This window comes from Canis lupus, chromosome 6, assembly GCF_011100685.1.
Source record: "Canis lupus familiaris isolate Mischka breed German Shepherd chromosome 6, alternate assembly UU_Cfam_GSD_1.0, whole genome shotgun sequence".
Lineage (NCBI taxonomy): Eukaryota > Metazoa > Chordata > Mammalia > Carnivora > Canidae > Canis > Canis lupus.
In genome coordinates, this window is record NC_049227.1 from 63,939,729 (window position 1) to 63,964,247 (window position 24,519).

At 35.6% G+C, this 24,519-nt stretch overlaps 1 protein-coding gene and 1 long non-coding RNA gene across 2 annotated transcripts; one reads left to right on the forward strand and one right to left on the reverse strand.

Moving 5' to 3' along the window:
- Positions 1-688: 688 nt before the first annotated feature.
- On the reverse strand, positions 689-22,203 carry RPF1 (ribosome production factor 1 homolog). The gene is made up of 9 exons (XM_038541550.1): positions 21,937-22,203; positions 20,285-20,341; positions 17,994-18,074; positions 9,318-9,413; positions 8,617-8,770; positions 2,461-2,543; positions 1,844-2,025; positions 1,526-1,652; positions 689-921 (listed from the first exon to the last, which is right to left on the reverse strand). The coding sequence occupies exons 1-9, from the start codon at positions 22,162-22,164 to the stop codon at positions 880-882; spliced, it is 1,050 nt and encodes a 349-aa protein (XP_038397478.1). The 5' UTR covers positions 22,165-22,203; the 3' UTR covers positions 689-879.
- On the forward strand, positions 21,880-23,663 carry LOC102156327. Its single transcript, XR_005361339.1, has 2 exons — positions 21,880-22,040; positions 23,377-23,663. It is a non-coding gene; the product is annotated as an uncharacterized LOC102156327 (long non-coding RNA).
- The last annotated feature ends 856 nt before the right edge of the window (positions 23,664-24,519 follow it).

The window sequence follows — 24,519 nt, forward strand, 5'->3', positions numbered from 1 at the left end:
CTCATCTAATTTTATGCCCTACATTTATTTGAAAGACTGTAGGGAGCTAAAGTTAAGTTGCAGACTTTTATCCTTTCAAGGTCAGGAGGAAGCTGCTAATACGAGTTCCTACTTATGAGTATTTGCAGGATTAACTTGTTTTAGTAATAGGTATTTCTGATAAACTCCTTTGTGTAGGGTATTACCATCACACCTAAAAGTTAATTACTTAATAGATTGCTCTCCTAATAAGGAGACTGGACATAGAAATTCCATTAGAAGATGTTAAGAAAAACTTGAGAGTTTTAAACAATTTTTGAGTGGAACACTATAGGACAATGTAATGAAGTGTACAAAAGACAAAAAAAAAAAAAAAAAGGAACCAAAGTTCAGTTTCAGTAATTTGCAACTTAAATTTTAGGTCTTTGTTAGACCATTTTGCTTTAAAATTTTTACCATCTGAAAGGCTTAAGGAAATATTAAAACATCCCAGAAACCTGGCCTCCCAATATATATTCATGCAGGAAACAGAATTTAAAACTATGTGCCAGACCCAAGATTAGTCTGGTATAAAACCACTGGGTTAGTGTGTTAACAATGTATTTTCTCTCCAGACTCATGTTCCACGAGAGTTATTACTCTGAATCTTGATTTCAACTTATGATTACCTAGGAATAAGAGAATTAAGTTTTAGGAAACAAACTGCAACTTCTAAACTCACCAAAATGACTTTTATTTGTATGTGCTACATAAACAGTGAATGGTAATTCATGGCACTTGTTACTTGGTCCAGACATGAAAAGGTTTATGGAACCAGTAAATGACGTTTTAAAAAGGGTCTTCTGTCATAAATCCAAAGTAGACCTGTTTAGTACAATTCAATACTATTCCTTCAGTATTTTATAAATGGAATTTTCTTCTACTTGTATCCATTTCCCGGGGCTGAAAATTAGGAAAGAAAAAAAAAAAAGTAAATCTATAGGTAACACTGCTTAAAAAAAACCCTTCTGGGTCCATTTTGGAGACTGAATAGTCCAGGTCTAACAAAGGCATTAGGAGTTACTGTTCTCATATGTATGTGTAATATATATATATATGATTTTGAAGTAAAAATTGTATGTGATTGCTGACTAGAAACAGACTTTAAAATGCTGACGTTTTCATTTATGAGTTAAAATGCTCTCCAAACTTACACAAAACTTCTGTAGCAACAGTTTTCAAACATACAACAGAATCAAACACTGGCTTATGAAGAGTGCTGGGCCCCACTCCCTAAGTTGCTGATTCAGTAAATCTGTGGCCTAACAATCTGCCTTCCTAACAGGTTCCTAGGTGATGCTGCTGATCTACTTTGAGGACCACTATCTCAGGATACTTCAAATGAACCAGGGATCACCAGACCAAAATACCCTATCAGAGATTAGTTCTTTTGAGCTTCTGGAAATCAGAAGTATAACATATGAGCATTCAAAGCTTAAAGTACATGGCTTCCTTCTCATTCCTACTTTTAAAATGATCTAAATGGCTTTTCAAATAAGGCACATACCTTATGGACCCATTCATATTCTCCATATTTAGAATCAAAGGTTCCTTTCTGAAGAGATCTTAATTTTAAGGTAAAACGTGGTCCAAGTTCCTGAATTCCCACTTTCTTTTCACTCTTGAATATGTACCTTCAAAGATAAATGAAAGAATTAAGGGAAAACAGTCTGCATGAACTAAATGGAATTTCTTTAATATGACAGAGTTCAAAAGATAATTTATTTCTCATCTACAATACTTGTCACAATAGAAAACATATTTACATTGAAAATGTATTTCACGATTGAAGTCAAAATCTAAGGAGCTCAAGTACCTTCCTCACCTATGAAATCTGAAGAATATATAATCCCGTTGATTATGGAATGTGGCAACTTGCCTCCCAATAAATTGAGGATTATGGGGAAAGAGAGATGCAAACATACGTCCAATAGAATGACCCAGCCTCGTAGTAAAGTTATTCAAAATTACTTCAGGTATGTGTTCTGTAGGGTCCTTGCCTCTTCTCTGGAAAAAGGATGGAAAAAATAAGGAATTAATCTATATCCTGATATTGCAAGTTGAAGTTTCAGAATTTACATGAGACAAAAAATTTTAAAGATAATCCTTCTTAATAACAGACTACCACAGATGGCTTATCAGTCCCATGAAATAAAGCCTAAAATTATTTTAACATGCAGTGAATACCAAAAAGTCCTATTAGAAAAGTAACCTGTAAAAAAAAAAAAAAAAAAAAAAAGTAACCTGTTTGATAGTAATGAAGGCTATTGCCTGTCTGCCATAACTCAATTATAATCTCATAAGAAAACTGCCAGTAGATAAAACTGGCTTTAAGCAAGAGAACAAGTGTCCTTAAAAAGCAATTCAATATGTAAGTTATAGAGCTGCCTAAGCATATACTGCAAGGAGACCAATGCCAATCAAGGAATGCATAAAACTTACCTTAATTTCTTTACGCAAACGAACACTGCTCATTTTAAAATGAGCAGTTGGGCCACTCGGCAAGTGACTCAGAATTAATCCATCTGTTTAAAAAGCTAAGAACACGTTGAACTCTATAATTTAAATTGTGTAAATAACTGGTCCTCTGTATGTCCAAAGGCTCCTAAAATCTGTAGCTAGGTAGTTAAGTGTGTGTATTCTTCTGGGTTAACAAAGTTTCCTACCATACTGAAGACCCACAATCAACCCAGTATTTCAGGAAAACATTAACCTATGGTAGTCCCACTTTTTCTCTTCACAATATGATACATAACTCATCACCCTCAAAAGGGTATGTTGGGTATTCAATTAACCTAGGTGAAAAGACAAGATGGGCTTCTAGCATAATTTTAGCATTCCAAAGTTTAACTCCCATGTTCAGAAGCCTTATAACCCTACATATGCACTTTGATACAAAAACATATACACACATTTCTATGTATATTTTTTATACATATGTAAGGTGAGTATATGCTGTCAGCTTTGAATGTTGTCCCGTAAGACCAGAGACTCCTAAGGTCTTTTCTTGAAGTCAGTGTTTCTCGAAAGACAAGCTTTTATTCTTGAGATTACTGTGCCAGCCACAAATTAAAATCAACTAATTAATAACCATTTATTGATTGTCTACCACAGACACTTCTACCAGACACACTAAACTATAAATGAAATACAGGACACCTGCCTACAATTGACAGGGTTAGGAGACTGGAATGGCTTTCTAGAATGCAGCTACCTAAGATTGCTACCTATACAACATTCCTCAAGTCTTTGTAACACAACTTGATTTTTTCAAACACTGAACCTTAGGTCAGAACCAGACTATCTCAAGTTCCCTGTAAACAGCCTGAGTTTTACAAAACAGATGTTGCCATCTTTTTATAAAGGCATCAACATTCTCCCATTAACCCATGGGTAGTCTTCAACTTCCTCCTTCCCTTCCTTGCCAAATTCTATTTACTGCTTTTACCCCCATAAATTCCTCACTTCCATAGCCACCTCTTTACCCTTACTGCTGTTCTCTTAGTTGAGGTCCTTGAGATTTTCCACCTACATTAAAACAGTATCCTAGTTGGTCTCTCTCACCATTCCAAGTAGATTTTCTAATACAGACTGTAAATCAAATTTATATGTAATAAGCTATGGGATGTTACTGTTATTTTATCTGTACCACAGTTTCTCATGCTAAGTGAAAAACTAGATCCACCTGGAGTCTTGACAGCTGTAGCTAATTTCAAACTACTCTCACCACAGCACATCTACAGAATAAAGACATCAGTACAGCTCTCATGTGGCCCCGAAGTTTAACTCCCATAAAAGGGAGTTATGCCTAGGTTTCCTAACTGGAAGGCACTGACACAACCTCTTATACAGCATACATATTAATCCTATCATATATTTTCTGTTCATGCTATTTCAAAATACCTGCCATATTGAACTCATCCATTACGGCCCACTTCATCAATGAGTTCATTTGTTATTGTTTTATATATTTGGGTGCTGCCATGTTGGGTGCATATTTACAATTCTTAGATCTTGTTGGATTGTCCCCTTTATTATGATACAGTGCTCTTCATCTCATTACAGACCTTGATTTAAAGTCTAGTTTGTAACTCTGATATGAAACATTGCTACTCCAGCTTTTTTTGACATCCATTTGCATGATAAATGTTTTTCCATTTCCTCACTTTCAATCTGCAGGTGTTTTCAGGTCTAAAATGGGTCTCTTGTATCTTTGTCCATTCTGAAACCCTATGTCTTTTGTTTGGAGCATTTAGTTCATTTACTTTCAGAATAATTATTGATAGATACAGGGACACCTGGCTCAACGGTTGAGCGTCTGTCTGCCTTTGGCTCAAGGCATGATCCCAGGAGTCCTGGGATCGAGTCTCCACTTCGGGCTTCTTGCAATGGAGCCTGCTTCTCCCTCTGCCTATGTCTCTGCCTCTGTCTTTCACAAATAAATAAAATCTTTAAAAAAAGAATTATTGATAGATACATGTTTAGTGCCATTTTATTACTTGTCGTTTCTTGAAATTTTTCTACTCAAAGAGTTCCCTTTAATATTTCTTGCAGGGCTGGTTTAGTGGTCATGGACTCCTTTAGCTTTTGTTTGCCTGGGAAACCCTTTATCTCTCCTATTCTGAATCATAGCCTTGCTGGATAGAGCATTCTTGGCTGTAGATTTTTCCCATTCAGCACTTTGAATACACTATGCCACTGTCTTCTGGCTTGGCTAGTTTCTTTTGAGGAATCCACAGCTAGCCTTATAGATCTTCCCTTGTAAGTTAGAGACTTCTTTTGTCTTACTGCTTTTTAAGACTTTTTTTATCAGTGTAGTTTCAAAGTTTAACTGCAATATATCTTGGTGTTGGCCTGCCTTGGATTTTGATGGGAGTTGTCTGTGCCTCTTGGATGCAGATGTCTATTTCCTTCCCCAGATTAGGGAGGTTTTCAACTATTATTTCCTCAAATTTTCTGGCCCCTTTTCTCTTCTGGCACTTATAATAGCAATCTAATGACATCTGATGGAGTCACTGAGTTCCCTAAGTCTGTTCTCATATTCCATAATTATTTTTTCAGCTTATTTTCCACTATTTTGCCTTCTGCTTCTTCCAGCCTTGAGTTCACTGTATCTAGTCCTTCCAATCTCAGTTACTGCATTACTCACTTCTGACTCTCTAAATCTTTTATCTCTGTGGTAAGGGCCTCCCCGAAATCTTCCATTCTTTTCTCAACCTCAGCAAGTATCCTTGATTGTTGCTTTAAATTCTCCAGCAGACAGATTACTCATATTTGTTTCATTTAGATCTCGGTTGTGACCTATCTTGTTCTTTCATTTGGGATACATTCCTCTGTCTGGCATTTTGTCTCTCTGCCTTCTTCTCTGTGTTAGAAAAGCCCCTTATGTTTCCTGCTCCAGAAGAGTAATGGCTTTGTGAAGTAGAATATACGGTCCAGGGCCTGGCACATCAGGGAGTATCTCTGGTGTGTGTTGCATGCACTCTACTGTTGCATTTTGGCTGCTCTATCTCCTTTAGGCCAGTTATCTGCAGAGGCTCTCCTTGCCTCCCATGGGCAGTGTTTGGCCCTTGGCCAGAATGTGGCAAGTTTTAACTAGGTATGCTCTGATCTGCTTGTTAAATGTGACCTGATAATCTTTCTCTACAACTGAACCTCAGCAGAACTCTGGTCAGGAGACATGGTGCTGGTCTTCTGGGGAAGGGGCTCAGCACCTTAGGACTGAAGTAAGCTTGACTAAGAAGGTCAGTACTATTGAGGCCCACTTCAAATGCCACCTCTTTTTATACAGTTAAAATTAAGTTTTAAATCTCAGCTGTCAACTTTAGCACTTGTCATTTGAGTTATAATCATATAAATGACTTTCTTCCCAACTAATCTGTTAACTCCTGGTAGATTTGTAGTATTTGTAGTATTTCTGATAAATACTAGTGCCTAGCACATAGCAGATTATCAGTAATGTTTGAATTCTTTCCTACTTTTCAAAAATTCACCACAGGTTCAACTTGATAAGGTATAACCAAAAGTATTTCCAGATCATTTGAACACTGAAAAGAATCATAAAATCTCAGGGTGCTAAGAGAAGTAAAGGTTATTTCTTCCAACCAGGACTTGAATTCTCTCTAGAGCATTCCCACTAAATTGTAGTTTCTGTCAAAAGAAAACTACAAAATCCAAAATTATCAGTTCCTAAGTACTTGCACTGTACAAAAAAAAAAAAAAAAAAAAAAAACTTATTTCTAATTCCTAGCATAAACCATGAAGAATAGGAGTCATTATTCCTATTTCAGTAACAAGGAAAAAAGGTTGAGAAGGATTTTAGGCAGATTAGCTCAAATTTCAGATCTAGGTGGCAGATCTTAATGGGTGGGATTACAGCTGCGCACAAGCCCTAAGGCACAGAGGCATTCTGTTATGATTGAGGTGAAACTAACTTTTAGTACCCAAAGGACAAGAATGCAAAACAGCTTACAAAAGCCTGCCAAAACTACAGCACAAAGAGTTACTTAGCTCAAATTTCCATTTAGAAATACTGAATAGAGGATGTAGGTCTCCAGAAAAAAACTTCCATGCTTTTACTAAAATGCCAGACCAGGCAATAAGCCTTGGAAACATAATACATTTATATGATCTTTGTGGGAGCCCTGAAGATTTAGGTACTATTTCGTATGTTAAAATATGAGAAAACCAACTAGCTAAGAAACTTGACAAAAATTACAAAAATAGCAAGTAATGAAGTCTGTATTTGACATCACATCTGTCTGACCCAAAGCCACTGGACCACAGTTTAGATAGTTGACAAAAGCTCTTTTCTAAAGTAAAAAGTTTGTATCTCCATTAATTTCCACCATTTGGCTACTACTACTCTTTTAGAGCAGCCCTTCCAGTTTGTCATGTGTCCAAATTCTAATTTCCCACAGGCCAAATATCCTCAATTCTTTCAACTTTTCTAAGTGTCATCATTAGGGGTCATGACTTATTATTTGTAAGCCCACATTAGGTCTTTAGGAATCACACTACCATTTCTATTATGGTAACTACAAATTATTCTCCTTTTAATTATTCTACACGTTTTATCTGGGTCATGGCAAATACCCACATTTCTTATTTCCCATCCTTCTTCCATTTGCCTCTCTTGTATCTTTCTCAGAGTAGCAAAGTCTCATTTATGAGTTTACGCAGATATTCTCTGAAGCCAAGATATGTGACTTTATTCAGAGTTTCTAGGCCTTATCTTATCTTTTTATCCAAGATGGACTTCTAGTGCCCCTCACCAACGTACTTACTAGTCTTGAAAACCATGCTCTGTTAATAGAGAACAAAAAAGCATTTAGGACGTCCTCTTTCCTACTTCTTCCACCAACACTTTGCCATTAACTGCATTACTACATATCAATTATAAAAGAAAATGTAGTATCTCTGAAATTATAAAAATCAACATCCAGGCAAGATCATACTTATAAAAATTCCATTCAGTAGCATTAGGACTTGTAGAAACTGCATTAATTCTATACTTGAAACTTACAATCTTGAGATACACACACACACACGCGCGCGTACGCGCGCGTGTGTGTGTATGTATATGTTTACACATGAGTATAATCTCATATTAGGATTAATTATTCTAGTTATTTCTCTATTATAAATTTGGTCTATGTACTGATGGTACCTTAATGATCTGAATTCACCCTACAAGGTGTCCAAAATGGTAACCAGAAAAATATTAAACATTCTGGGTAAAAAGACAATACCATTTTATAAGTAAACGAGAACATAAGCTTCCTAAAGGCAACAGATGGTATAAATGAAGTTTATATACCTATACAAAATAGCTCAGCTAAAACAAGGATACAATGTTTATTGAATTGATGAATGCGTGCTTGCAGCCTTAAAATGATGATAGTTTTTTAACTGTCAAAAATAAAGAGAGGATCATAGATTTTGCCACTTTATAGTGGGAGACAGTTTTAAGAAAGCAGCAACTAACTACATTAAAAACATGTCTTCTGGAATAGTTAAGTATTCAAGAGATTTTAGTTATTTTGGTACATTAACCCATAATCCAAGCCAAATTATAATATGGCCAATAAAACATCACATTGGAAAGCTAATTTTAGTCTATTTTCGTCTCTGGAAAGCAACTTGTACAAGTGGATAATGTCTTTAACTTCTATGGAAAATAATAAGGCCCTAAGTGTTAGATTTAAAAAAAAAAAAAAAACCTTTTACACTATTATTAAAAAAAAAAAAAAAAGGCAGTGTTCATTGATTTAAAAAAATGTTATTCTGGCAACAGCAAAGTCCTGCCCTATTTTTGATGAATCCTTAATAATTTTAATAATCAACCCACTCAAATGATCATCTTTAAAATTAATGAGCTCAGAGGGGAGGCTGGCAGATTTTGCCAGAGTGCACACTCTATCCTCTATTTTTCTCTTTAACCATACTATCTACTCTACATTTTTGTTAGTCCACCCATAATTTTCTAGTTTAAAAAAGTTATGTTCTGAAAGTTATAGAAAACATCTCCTTATTCTTTCAAATATATCTTAAAAGAGGATGATGGTGAAATAGGAAAACTTTAATAAAGAAGGATACTTGGTATTTTACGATCTTCATTAATAACTATCAGATCTGTGAAATCTCTTGAAATGCACTGTGGAATAATTTTTTTCAAAGCCAGTCCTCTTCTGTAATAAACATGTGAGTTTGGTATAACTGTGGAGAGCTGTTCACAGAGTCGTACTGTTCTCTGCAAAACAAAAAACAGAAATCTTCAAAAGTGAAAAGGAATAAAAATTTTTAATGATTAACAGAAGTGTTATTAAAAAAGAACAAGGGTAGGGAAAGAATGAAATCTGAACAGTATTCAACCCTTATCAAAGGCTGATCATCCTAAAGTGGTGGTTCTCAACTGGGGGTGATTATTTGGCAATGTCTAGAAATATTTTTGGTGGTTGTGATTAGTGGCAGTGGTGGGGATGGCTGGTAGTGGTATCTATTGGAGAAGCCAGGGATGCTGCTAAACATCCTATAATGAACAGGACAACTCCCATAATAAAAAAACTATGCAGCCCAATTTGCTAATAGTGCTGAGACTGATAAACCCTATCCTGCAGAACCATGCTTCAAGAACCTATAACCTATATCACATCACAGTATTCATTTTATTTACCTTATTCATAGGCAGTGTCTATGGCAATTAATAATAATTTAACTCAGATCTTCTGAAAATAGTCTTTTAAATAGTAATGTAAGAAAATTAAGAATTCAATAACTATACTGAGTGATATGTTTACCCCATGAGGTCTATCTGATGTTGTGATGAGAATCTTGGGAGAAGTTTGTCTGTTGAAGTAAGATGCAAATTCATCTGTAGCTTCATCATAAGCAACCTGTGAACAGAAAAGATAATTTTATATCAAACACTCCACTAAGCTTCAATCTTAAAAGCTGCTCCAGCAGGATTCTATGACACTGACTACCTTCCTAAGCTGATATGGGATCTAAAGAAAGTCAATAGGGACTTCTATTAATGGCAACATGAATAGGTTGGGTGTTTTTTTATTTGTAGAATACAAGTATAAAACTGGAAAAAACTGTCAAAAAACCATTTCAAGACACAAGCTGTGTTTATTCTTCTCATGATTTATTTGTTTACTTTGGGAGGGGAAGAGAGTGTAAGAAGGGGGAGAGGCAGAGAAAGATGGAGAGAATCTCAAGCAGACTCTGTACTGAGTGCAGAACCTGACCCTAGGACTTGATCGCATGACCCTGAGCCAAAATCAAGAGTCAGGTACTTAACCAACTGAGTCACTCAGGTGCTCTGAGCTGTGTTCATTCTTGAAAAATGGCTAGGGCTATAGGCTAGAACATCAGGAATCTTGCTTAGAAATATTCCATTTCTTCTATCAACATGGCTGTGAAAATAGTAACTTTATCAACTTCAGGTCTGATGGTAGGCAAGAACCAGCAATCTTGAATCCAAGGGTGGTGGGCTGTATCTGGGAAAGGTGGGTTTGAAAACCCTTGCTTTTGCTACTCCAAGGTTACTGGCCCAGTTCAGAGTGGGTGTGGACCAGCCAAAAATGTAAAGGAAAGCTAAAGAAGTGAAAGAACCATAAAGGGGCTGCAATAATCTCCACGAATCTCTGGCTGACAGCTGAATTACACATGGGAGAGTTCTAAGAAACCACTTCATATGAAAGGCTAGGAACACTTGAGAACTGGCTGCAACTTTCAATGCAGTCCTCAACACACACCCAGCTCAGCTGATAGACGTTTAGAGGCTCAAGGTATCTCAACATAATCTCCACCCAAATCACTGGCTTACCATTAAGCCACACAAACACAGGGACAATCTCTAGGAAGCCAGGCTTAAAATAACAATTAAAAAAAAAAAAAAATGTAGAGACACATAGTGCTGATAAAGGAAATTCAACTTTTAATGTTTGTGGGCCCTGCTCCTGGGCTCCCAAGGAAGCCATACTTTTACCAAGTATGGTAAATGTTCACCAAACTTCAAAGCATGCACTCTATTGCTACCCTACCACACACTGTATCTGCTTTGTTAAAAAATAATAACCTAAAAGAAACATTTTAAACTAAACAGGAGTAAAAATCTCCCTAAATTCTGTTCCCATACCTCCAAAGCCTGCAATCTTGCACATACTAAAAGCATAAGATAAAGTTTGTAATTTTCTGAAATGTCCTTTGTCATGATGACTTGCAATTCTCAATGTAACAAAAAACATATATAAGCTGTATTAAACTTCCTTCTCCAGATAACTCTCTTCTCTGTCAAGATATTATATATCCTGGGCAGTATCCTACTGGGCTCTCTTCCTTTTCTTTTTCTTCAGAAATCCTAAAAGATTTGTTCACCTTGCACTGATAGTGCTACTCATGGGAAGACAGATTCATTACAGATTTTAAGTCCAGGCAAGTTACTAGAACAAAAAAAATCAAACAATAGAACAGTCCAGGTACTATAATATATTGCCTAAAATGTTTAGCTTTCAGCCAAAAAATTAGATATGCTAAGGAACAGGAAAGTATAACCCATAATCAGGAAAAAAGCAGCCAATAAAAACTGTCTCTGAGTGAGCCTACATGTTGAATTTAGTGAAAATTTCAAAGCAGCCATAATAAATATATTCAAGGAATTAAGAGAATACAGGAGCTTAATGCGGATCTAAGATGGCAAGAAAAAAAAAACCAATGAATTTGAAATTAGATTAATAAATATTCAATCTGAATAACAGAGAAAAGAATCATTAAAAAAGGAGCAAAACTAAAGAAACCTGTAGGACAATGTTAACCATTTCAAAAGTGTGTGAAAAGAAGTCTCTGAAGGAAAGAGAAGGTAGAAAAAAGTATCTGAAGAATAATGGGTGAAAAATTCTAACATACAGATACAAGCTCAACAAACCCTAAGTAGGATAAAAAGAACAAGAACCTAAACAAATCAAAGTCAAACTGCTAAGAGCCAAAACTGAACATTCTGAAAGAAATAAAAATCATGTGCAGGGGACAAATATTAAAATAGCTGATTTCTCATCAGAAATTATAAAGGTCAAAATGCAATGGAATAGGTTCCAAATTAAAAAAAAAAAAAAGTCAACCAAAAATTCTATAATTTGCAAAATTCTTTCAAAATTGAAGGAAAAGAAGTATATTTTCAGATAAACAAAAACTGAGATAATTAGCTATTAGATCTATTATAAAAACAAAAACATAAGGAAATCCTACAAGCTGAAAGAAAATAAGACCGGATGGTAACTTAGCTGTAAAGGAAAAGAAAGAAGAGTACTATAAATGGTAAATACAAAGTAACCATAAAAGACTCTTTGTGTGTGTTATATGTGTATACTCTTAATTTCTTTTTTTTAATGATATTATTTAAAGCAGAAATTAAAACACTGGATTTATAACCTAGGCAGATGCTGTATATATGACAATACCATAAACAAGAGTGGAGGAAACAAAGCTATGCTGGTGTAAACCTGCTATAGTTTACCAGAATCACGTCTGTATTTACCTGACATAGATAGTGATAAATTAAAGGAGGATATAATTCCTAGAGAAACTGCTAAAAGAAGCCTAAATATAAAATTTAAAAGATTAAAAGGAATTAAAATAGCATACTAAAGATATTTTTTAATACAAAAGAAAGCATTTTGTCTCTCATGAATAAATAAATAAAATCTTTAAAAAATACATTAAAAAAATACAAAAGAAAGCAGTCAAGGAGGAACAGAATAAAAATAAAGATATGAAATCTGTTGAAAAAAGCAAAATGGCAGATGTAAATATAACTACATCAAAAATCAACATTAAATACTAATTGTCAATAAAAGAATAAAAGAGCAATATCCAAGCATATGATGCCTGTGACACTTTAAATTCAAAGATACAAACTGGTAAAAAGTGAAAGCATGAAAAAAGAAGATATACTATAAGAAAGTGTGTTGGCCATGTATATATGAGACAAAACAGACATTAAGAAAAGAAATGTTCCAAAAAAAAAAATTTTGTAATGGGCAATTTAAGGGATGAGACAATAAGAGACACTGGATTAAGAATCAATACGTTAGGAAAATTTAATAATTATAAATGGGCATGTAACCTCAAAAAAAGTAAAAAAAAAAATTTTTTTTTAAATAGGTATGTACCTAACAACAACAACAAAAAACAAACAAAAAGACATGAATGCAAAAACTGAAAGGAATGGAAGAAATGAATAATCAACAATTATAGTTGGAGATTTCAATACTCCTTTCTCAGTAACTGATAGAATTAGGAATTCAGCAACTATATAGAAAACATGAACAACACAATCAATTTAAAACTCTCAAAACAGCAGAATATACATGTTTTCCAAAGGAACACAGAACATTGTACAGAAGAGATCTTGCCCCAGAACACATCTTTACTTGAAAAGGACTAAAATCAAACAGCGTATGTTCCAAGAACCACAAAAAAACTGAACTAGAAATCAATAGCAGAAATATATCTGGGAAATCCTCAAATATTTGGAAATTAACACACTTCCTGATAATCGATGAGACAAAGAAGAAATCACAAGAGAAATTAAAGATATCTCGAGCAGAATGAAAATGAAAGCACAGTAAACCTATCAAAATGTATGGGATGTTGCTAAAGCAGTGCTTAGGAGGAAAACCATAGTTTTATTTGATTATATTAAAAAGAAATAAAAGTATAAAATCATAATGTAAGCTTCCATTTTAAGAAACTAGAGAAAAAGAAGAATAAATGAAATCTTAGGTAAGTAGAAGAAAGGAATAAAGATCAGGGGAAAACTAATGAAGGGCAGCCTGGGTGGCTCGGGATTTAGCTCCGCCTTCGGCCCAGGGTGTAATCCTGGAGTCCTGGGGATAGTGTCCCACATCAGGCTCCCTGCATGGAGCCTGCTTCTCCCTCTGCCTGTGTCTCTGCCTCTCTCTCTCTCTCTCATGAATAAATAAATAAATTTTTTTTTTAAAAAGGAAAGGAACATAACTGTAGTCCCCCTTATAAACACAGATGTACATACTCTAAACAAGGTACTGATAAACCAAAACAGTGTAAAAGATAAAACATCTTAATTAAATTGGATTTATCCCAAGAATGCAAAAGATACTAAACATTAGAAAATCTATTTCATTTCCTACATTAATACAACAAAGGAGAAAAACTGTATATCCATCTCAATATTTGCAGAAAAATCATAATTATCTAAATATTTTCGGAAAAAGCATCTGATAACATTTTATATATTCATGATAAAAACAAACAACCCTGCCAGCAAGAAAAGAATGGATTTTCCTTAATGCATAAAGAGAATCTAAAATTGAAGACACAAACATTAATGATGAAATATTAGGAGGATTCTCTTTAAAATCAGGAACATGGCACAGATAACACTACTGATACTTCTATTTATTTGATATGAGATGTCATGAAATGAAAATTATTTAAACAAATTATTAGAAACAAATTTAGGTAAGCTACTGTTTAGACGATCACAATCCAAAAATCAATAGCATTTTTATAAATGAGCAAATAAAATAATTTTTAAAGGGATGTGATTTACACTAATAAAAAAACATAAAATACCCAGCAAGAGCCCTAGCAAGATTTATGTGTAAAACTGGCATGAAGAAAATTATAAAAATCTTTGAAACACATTTTTAGTAAAGAAGACCTACCTTAAAAAAGCAATATATAAATAGATTCCCTAAGTGATCTGCTTTAATTTATAATTTTATATGGCAGACCAAAGGTGCAGAAAGAGAATGTTCCTGAAGAGATAGACCAGAAAGAAGATGGAGGTGAAGAACATCCTGCTCTAACAAATATCAAAATTCACCATTAAGATAATTAAGAAAATAAAGAAGGAAAAAGAAAGAAAGAAAGAAAGAAAAGAAAAGAAAGAAAAGAAAGAAGCGATAAAGCAACAAACTGATCAATAGCCCAAAAAAGGACAAACATGTATGGATACCTGATGTATGAAAACATTGTAATTCACTGTGGGAAAGGTTGTATCTACTCCAAAGGCTGGGGAAACTGGTTACATATAGTAGGGGCAGAAAAAGGGGTAAGGGAAGAAAAAAATTGCTTTTCTTTCTCATACCAAACGAAGAAATTGATTCATGATGATTAAGCACATAAATGTGAAAATCAGTCCTTTAAAAAATATGAGAACATATGATCACAGGATAAAGATTTCTTACCTAAGACCAAAATAAATAAATAAATATTTTTTTAAACTTTAAAACCTCAACTATATTAAGGACTTTTATTCACCAAAGACAGCACAGAAAAAGGAAAAAGACATCCAGAAATTAGAAGATACTTATACATATATGATTAGTATCCAAAATAAAAAAGAAGTTCTATAATCAATAAAATATAGGATAAAAAACTAGGCAAAAGACATGAATGAGCTGGCGTAACGTTAGCAAAAACACAGTGCATATATGAAAAGATGCTCAACCACTTTAGGAATCATGGAAATGCAAACTCAAACCACAATGAGATAGTCCTTTATCACTGGCAAAGTATTGGTCAGAATGTAGAAGTACTGGTCAGAATGTAGATGACCAGAAATATTACCCTTATTAAACACAAGTGAAAAATGATACAACCACTACTTTGAAAAACATTTTGGCACCACTATATAATGTTGAACATTTAAACATCTCATGACCCAATAAATTCTCCCCTAGGTAAATATTTAGGAAATTTTTACATATTTGTAACCTCTAAGTATCTATGATTTCCAATTTATCTCTGGCCAAGACCTCTTCCATATCTTGTCAATGACAATTCCATCCTTCTTTCTAATTGCTCAGACTAAATACCTCAATACCATCTTTGAATATTCTTTCTCACACCCCATGTCCAATTTATCAAGAAATTACAATGGCTCTAATTTCAAAATATACCTGGGAAAAAAAACAAACCTTAGAATCAAATGGATTCTCAATACTCATTGTAACTGTAGCCCAAGTCATCATCATCATAATCTCTTTCCTGGATTACTTCAGTAGTTTTCTAAATATCTGTTTACTTCTCTAATTACATTCTCAGTATAGCAACTGATTACTATTAAAAATTAAATGTGATCATATCATTCCTCTGTTGAAAACCATCCAATGGCTCATTTCACTAAGCATAAAAGCCTAAGTCCTCATGATGGTCAACAAAGCCACTGCTCTGGCTTCTGCTTTTCCCAATACTTTCCCTGGCACCTCTTCTGTAACCCTCTCTCTTGCTCACTGATTTCAGCATACTGACTTCCTTGCTGTTCTTAAAACACACTGAACATGCTCCAGGAGGAGCTCTAAGTGTTAGAGCTTTTGCATTAACTGTTTATGCACTAGTTTTTACACTGGTCATTCCTAGGAAACAAATGAGGCAGAACTGCAAGGGGGCCAATTGCTTTATATCCTTCAAGTCTTTCCTAAAAGGCCATCTCAATGAAGCCTACCCTGACCATCATTATATAGAACTACAACCCTAACCAACAGAAAAATAGGCTAGAGACATGAACAAACTGATTAAAAAGAAAAAAAGCATAAAAAGATGTTCCACCTCATTCATAACAAGTGAACAAAAATTTAAAACTATACTGAGATACAATCTCTGCTCCATCAGACCGGAAAAAATTATTTGTAATTGCAAAATCTTGAGTGAAAGTTTGAAGAATAACATATGTTTATATAATCTCAAAGTATATCCCCTACAAACAGTTATTACAAAGGGAAAAACAAAAAGCTGCATGGGAAAACCAACAATACATTACTCCTAATAAGAGGCATCAAAACAATATCATATCTGTGGTATACCTGTCAAAATTACAAAAACTGAATATAATTACGAGCAAATATCAAAGTCATATTAGTGACATTTCACAAAAATTCCTAGACTGCACTCTTCAAAAAGTCAATGTCATTAAAAACAAAGGGAGTCCACTAAATTACAAAAAAAAGGAAGAAAAAAAAAAAAAAAAGCAAAGGAAGTCCAAAGAACTATTCCAAACTAAGGGAGGTTAAAGTCATTGTAACAGAGTAAAAAGCATAAGCTGGAATTTTTCTTTTGCTAAAAAGGATACCATTTGGACAACTGTAGACAATCGAATGAGCTGTGTAGATGAGATCATCATCATGCTCATCATCATCAATGTTAGTTGTGTGATTATCAAGAAAAATACACTTGTTTATAAGTAAAATGCACTAAATTATATAGGAGTACACAGGCTTCATGTCTGCCATTTACTCTCAAGCATATCAGAGAGAATACAAAAGAAAAGCATGTGTAATATTAAGGAAATCTAGGTGAAGGATATACAATGAATTCCCACTTTTCTATTAATTCTGTATTTATGTTAAACTAAATCAAACATACACACACTCCTATACATATAACATTGCAAACTCTACTTCAAGAAGCCCTGAATCTACTTCACTCTATTTTTTAACATTTATTTTGGGGAGGGAGGGAGCAGAATGAGCGAGAATGAGAGCATGGGGGAGAGGGAGAGAGAAAATCTCAAGCAGACTCCCTACTGAGCACAGAACCCAATTTGGGATTTGATCTTACAACCCTGAGATCACGACCTGAGCAGAAATCAAGCTGGACACTAACTGACTGAGCTACACAAGTACCCTTCCTTCTCCCTATTTTTTTAACTTTAGTAACCTATCACCTGCTAACATATGATAATTCGTTTTATTATGTTCACTGTTTGTCTCTCTCCCTAGAATGTAAGTTCCGGGTGGGCTGACATCTTTTGTGTATAAATGGCAGAGTGTTTGGTGCACTGATAGATCCCAACTCCCTAAAACAGATTCCAATACACAGCAGGCAATCAATAAACATTCACTGGAAGACTGACTGAATGTATGAAAGACTATAACTGAAAACGTTAAAGAATGTCACTAACAGCAATGTTTGAAAGCAAACATACCCAAAACCAAATATACTATACCAAAAAAAAAAAAAGTTTAAAAACCTTGATTCTCTCACTGTACTGTCACAAATATTTAAGAAGAAAATGTGAAGTGACATGTGGATTATTATCTTGAAACCAAGAGTTTTATGAGGACACAGAAAATACCACCAAATGTTATCCTTATATCAAAATGTCTAAAACTACAAAAATCTATAGTATGAAGAATGCTTTTCAGAGGATATTAAAAACAACAGAAGCATTACATAAGATTTTAAACAACAAAAAGTTCACCTACACATATCATACATTTCTAGAAAATAAGTAATCACTGCCTTTTTCTATATCATCTGAGAAATTCAATTATGAAATCAACTATAGCAAATAATATGCCAAAATTACAGTTGACAGAGTCTATTATACAACTTCACCAGCTGGTACTTTAAATTAAATATCAACATATGAACAAATAATTTATCAAATGTGGCCATCCAAATTTATTTAAGACTTCTAATATTACCTCTTCATCATTAGGATCTACTATAGTTTCATCATATACTCGCTGGTTGTCAATGGTCTTTGGTACAGGCTTTGGTGGAGCCTAAATAAAAGGAAAAAAGATTAAGTTTTAGAAGCAATTTACATTAACAATTTTGCATTTTGATTGGGGATGAATAACAGAAATTTCCAAATATCCAAAAACTAAATCTGTTCCTCATTTCCATCACTACATCAATCCTAAGAAGACAATCGAATGATTTTAATTTTTTTTTTCTTTTAATTCTTTTCTATTTTTTTTTAATTTAATTCTGTACAGAGACATAAACATACTGGAAGAATTGCCAACTGAATAAAAAGACTTAAAACCATGCAGGAGTAGCCAAAAGAAATGGAATTAAAACAATTATCCACTAGAAGAATATCAAACAGAATGAAAAAAAATACAGTTGATGCTTAAATAACATGGATTTGAAACGTGTGGGTCCACTTATTTGCAACTTTTTAACAAGACTATAAATATATTTTCTCTTGTAATTTTCTGAATAACGCTTTCTTTTCTTCAGCTCATTTTACAGTAAGCATACAGTATACAATACACATAAAATACATGTTAATTGATTATTTACATTATTAGTAGACTTCAGGTCAACAGTAAGATTAGTAATAGTTAAGTTTTTGGGATTTTCAACTGTGTAGGAGTGGAGATGGTGGTCTGCACCCCAACCTCCATGTTGTTCAAGAGTTGGCTGTACAAAGGTGTATACATATATATATACACATATATACATATACATATATATATATGGCTTTGTTCTAATACTTCCAGATAGCTATTCAGAAATAAGTAACAAAAGCTACAAATCTATCTGCTGAACTAGTAATTCTAATCTGAGGCATTTATGGTAAGGAATGAAAAGGAGGAGCAATTTATATAAAGAAATAAGCAGTATCATTATTATTAATGGAAATGAATAGCAAATAGGGCAAATATCCAACAGCAGGGTAATGACTGTGACTATGGAATACTGCAAAATTGGCAACATGCATACTCAGCTTAGACCAAAAAGTTGTATAAATGAAATGCTAAGGAGCAGAAACACAGAACTGTAAGCATACACTGACTAAAACAAATTCAAAACATATGTACACTAGCAGAGAATATGAAGAAGTAAACTAGGATTTTATTTTTTATTATTTTACGAAACAAATATTAAGTTTTAGGTAATTTTTAAAAGGAAGCAGTTCTAGAAAGTTATCTTTCAGTTCCAGAAACAAGAGTAGTGAAATTTCCAAATGGTCATTGGCATATTTGTTTTAATTGACTGATCACTGAGAGTTAAGAGGCAAACATTGCTTGATAGGATTCTGCAGGTCAGAACAGTCTAATGCTGGCAATTTCATGGGATTTAACCTAATCCTATTAAAAGAAGGCATGAAAAAGCAGAATGTTTGGTTTTTATATAGTATTTATACTTTCCCTTCCTCAAAAATGTTTATCATTACTTGGTACCTCACCTTAAGAGAAGGGGGTAGTGGACAGTTGTATGTTTTAAAAATTTTGCAAGTATGTATCACGACCTAACAGTAGCTTATAAATAAAATAAAATTAAAAGAAAATAACTTGGTTGTGGATGTATTTAGTAGTTCTATTAAAAATTTCCAGTGGAAAGACTTCATTTCTTATCAATATCACAAAAATAGCCAAACCCTTTCTGGAAGCATTACCTCTGCTCTTTTTGCCATAATCCATCCAGGTATCTCACTTCCCTTCCACTCCCCATTCTCAACAGAAGAGGCTCTGTCCTGCCCATCCCCAGTCTTGCCTGACAAAGAAAAAGCCTTTGCTTCAAGTCACAAGAACTCCAACTACAGGCATAGAGCTTCCCCATTCCCAAAGTCAGGAAGATGAGTCTGTCTCTCAAACACATAAAATTAAGAAAAATGAGCACATTGAAACAGACATACCATTTACGTGAAATTTTGAAAAAATGTAAAATATCACTATGTGTTCATCCTTTAGGGACACAAAAAAAGAAGTGCACAGAAACAAAACATGGCAATTTCATAAGTGATTATCTTTGGAGGGGAAATTAAATAGGAAGAAGCACATAAAAGACTTTGAATATTATCTGCTAATGTGCTGTTTCTCAGCTGGGTAAAGAATAGAAAGGGATTTGTTATTTTATTTTCACATCTTTTACATATTGGGAATATTCTATAGTAAATTACAAAAGAAAGTGATACAACATAACTATCAGGGAGCATTCCTCAAAATAAGACAGAAAGCACATGACTAAAAATTTTATTTACCTTATCACCAAGAGCTTCTCTCTCTTTTTTAAGTTTTTTCTTAATCGCCAACTTTTCCTAAAAAGTTAAAAAAAAATATTGAGAAACCACCAGTTTTATCACAAACACATGCTGAAACTACACATTTCTAATGCTATGAATACTTAAACTGAGCAATCTTGTAATGTATTATACGTCCTGACAAAGACTTTCACACTTAAGTTATTATAAACCAAATACGTTGGCCCATCAATAAATAATAAAGCTCTTGCTCCCTCAAAAAAAAATCTAAATTGGCAAGTTTGAATACTTAACGTTTTACTACCGTTTTCTTTCACTATAAAGCCTCAAGTTAAGTAAAAAATGTAAAATGTATATCTAAACTAGTTAAGTTTTTGTTTTACTTTGCATCCCTAACAAGTTGCATTTCTAAAGAAAACCACGGCCATGCTGGTTGCTTCTCTTGGCAAGTATTAAAAATAAATGACAACGGGAGATGAGTTTTCATATTGCTTCCAATAAACCACCACTAGTTATCCATAAATCTTATAATCGAAGTCTGTTTTTAGAATTAATTAAGAACTAGCAAGATGAGTTACAACTGTACTGTAAATCGGTACCTTCCGGAGATGTCTGAACAGAATGCTTAACACACAATCGAATGTACTTTCTCCCCCCCCCCCCCCCTCACCCCCAAGTGCCTAGCTACCTTCTATCCATCAGGGCTCAGATTAGTGTCAAGAAATCTCTCGGGAGGGCAGCCTGGGGGGCTCAGCGGTTTAGCGCCGCTTTCAGCCCAGGGTGTGACCCTGGGGATCCGGGATCGAGTCCCACGTCGGGCTCCCTGCATGTAGCCTGCTTCTCCCTCCGCCTGTATCTCTGCCTCTCTCTGTGTCTCTCATGAATAAATAAAATCTTAAAGAAAAAAAAAATCTTCTGGGAGACCCTGCATACGCTTTCACCTAGAATGAGTTAGATTCCCTACGTACTCCACTTTGGCACTTCTGAGTAAGGCACAATTCACGGCCTCATAAAACCTACCTAGTAAGAGGAGTCAGGCAAGCAAAAAGAGTACGCGCGTGAACTTTTATGACGTAACAAACGCTTGCTTCCAAGGGCAATTTATGCACAAATAAGCACTCCTTGAGCTTTAACTCTTCATATTCCTCTCCGAGAACAGGACGAAGACAACGCTGTAACTACAATTACTAGAAACTTTACAGAAATAATTTCGGTATTGTTGCTGCCCAGGAAGCGGAGCAGCGTGGTTCTGGGTTTATACACCGCCTGTCTTAGGCTGTTGGAACTGGCCGAAGTCGGGTGGGCAGGGAGGGCGTCCAGGTCGGGAGGGGGGCTCTGGGGGCTAGGAGGGCGGGACATCGGGCTTCTGCTCCCAGCGCGGGGGGGCCGAGGGAGGGGCCGGAAAGGAGGCGAATCCTCGACGCTGAGGCAAAAAGCTGAACCTGGCGAAAGTCTCCGAAGTCGTGCGAGGGGACCGGGACACAGGAACGGGTGTCACCCGCCTCGAGGAGGTACCGCCTCCGCGGGCACCCGGCGAGCGCCGCCGCGCAGACGCGACTCCCCGCCTCCCCTTCCCCCCCCCCCCCCCGCACTGCCGCGCACGCGCGTCGAGGATGCGGCGCAAGCGCCCTGCCGCCTCGGCCGCGTCCTACCTTCCGCTGCTGCTGTTTCCACCGCGTGAACATTAAGTGTCGCCGTTGTTTGTTCTTAATTTCCGAAATGCTGAAGCCTGGGGGAAAGGCAGCCGATTTCGGAGGTTGGACCCCACTTTCCGTCGCTCCATCCTCAGCGGCTGCAGCCTTCTGGGGCTCTTCGGCGGACGCTTTCCGCTTCAGGCCTTTCTTTCCGCCGCCGCCGCTCTTCCCCCCGGCCTTCGCCATGCTGTTTGCTGGCCTTGGCGTCTGTACGGAAACGGAAGTAGCTTCCCACTCAGGCTCCTTTGCTTAGTCTTTTACTTCCGGGGTCAGGAAGGTCTTAAAAAACATGGACTAGTTTGTGAGCTTCCGCCATTTAAAAAGATGAAATTTAGTTTTGAGGAGAGTTTAATAGAGGATTCGCCCAGCTGTATGAATACTGTAATGATGAGTTCAGAGACCCCCGTTCATAGTGCCTACTATGTGCCGAGCCAGCAAAATATTGGAACAAAGGAGGCTTTATTGTATAAAGTTTACATCCCACTGGAAGGAGACCTGAAATGAACACACGAATAGGGTGGCCAGCTATGAAGTAACACGTGGCCCAGAGAAGATAGGATAGGATAGAGGAAGGTAAAGGCACAGGTTGCAGCTTTTAAGGGGGGATTGTCAGAGTAGCCTTCATTGAAAAAGTTACATTAAGCAAAGACTTGAAAGCAGGTATGGGTCAATGATGCGGTTATTTGAGAGAAGAGCTGCTTGTTCGAGTAAAGCTGTTTATTTAGGAGAAAAGCTGTCCAGGCAATGGAAACACAATTCTGGGACTCCTAGTTGATAGCAAGCATGCTATGTTTGGGTAACAGCCTGGAAGCCAGGGATAATGTGAGAAAGGGAGGGGGGTAAGGGCTTAGAAGTAACAGATTGTGTCGGATTTTGTGAGAACTTCGGCTTTTATTTTATGTGAGATTCACATCTCCTGGAGGATTTTGAGAGAAGAAACGGCATGATTTGTCTTTTACATTCTGAAAGCGTCTTTCAGGCTCTTCTTTGGAGAATAGACTTTATTTAGGGGGAGGAAGGTGAAAGGAGGGGAGAAATGATAGGAGCCTGAACCACCAGAGTGGTTCTAATGGTGAGAAGTGATCAGATTCTTGTGCAAGGTCGAATTCCTGATGATTGAATGAGGTTCTTGAGATAAAGCCAAGAGTCGAGGATGACCCCAAGACTTTTGAACTCTGCGACTGCAAGGGTGAGACTAGAGACACTTCAGGTAGAGCAAATCTGAAGGATAAGATCAAGATTTCGGTTCTCAAATAATTGAGTTTGAGACACGTAGTAGTCAAGTGATGATTGTTGGCAGTTGAGATGTATGATTGAGCAGCAGGAGAGAGAGCTATGGACTAGAGATAAAGAATTTAGGAGTCATTGGCTTATAGATGGTATTTTAAATCATTACAGTGAGTGTGGATGAAGAGCTGAGAAAGAAAAGAGGACCAAGGACTGATCGCTGGAACAGCCCTACATAAAGAGCCGGAGAGAAAAGGAGGACCCAAGAAAGGAGAATGAGAAGGGAAAATGAAGAGAGTGTCATGGAAGCCAAGCGAAGAAAGTGCTTACCCAATGGTTAAATTTTTCTGCATTCCTCATTTTAATTTTATGAAAATGTCCCCCAGAGACAAAAGAATTCCTTTTGCTTTACTGTTAGAAACTGTCTTAATTTGAAATTATATGTGTCAGTATCAACATTGGGTGTTCTGATAATCCAGTAGTTTGGTATCCATACTGCATTTTTTAACGCATTTAAATTCGTTTAAACAGGATGTTGAAAACATCAAAACTGCATCTTCCAGAATACAAACTCCATCAAAATCTGCTATGAAGCCACAAGTACCAAATTGTGATTAGAAAACTAAAATAATTATACTTAGATTTTTTAAAAAATGGCTTTGAATTATGCAATACAATAGAGGGAAAAAAGGTTGAGCCTTAAAGTCATTGACCTATCGGTTTGGCTGCAATAAGTCATAAAATATTAAGTTGCTTATTTAAAGAGGAATAACCAGATCAAAAACAAGGAAGAAGAGGGGGAAGCAAGAGGATACGTATCAGCCTTCCTCTAAAAAATAGACTGAAAAAATATTTTGGAAGTATCTTCTAGACTTATTATTTCTCCCTACATATAAAATATCATTTCCTCATAAGGACACAAAACAATCCTGAAATGGATTTAGATTTATTCAGAGGTACCATACAAATGAGACCATAGTTGCTTAACATAGAGACTTCCTATTTTTCCTTCATAGCTTATTTGTAATAACGGTTGTGTGAGTTGAGTGAAAGGATTTCTGTGATCAGAATAAAATCCCTATTCTGAAGAAGTCAAAAAGCATTGGTCAATTCAGCAAATATATATTTAAGCTACCCGATAAATCAACAGTGTGAATGAGTATGATGGAAGCAGTGGGCTCTATATTCAAGTCTGTGTTTAGGCTTTAGTCAGTCACTTAGATGGTATAAAATCTCAATTAAGTCACATAATCTCTGTGAGACTCAATATCTTGACCTGTAAATGAGGCTAATTATACTAACATGTAGAAACAC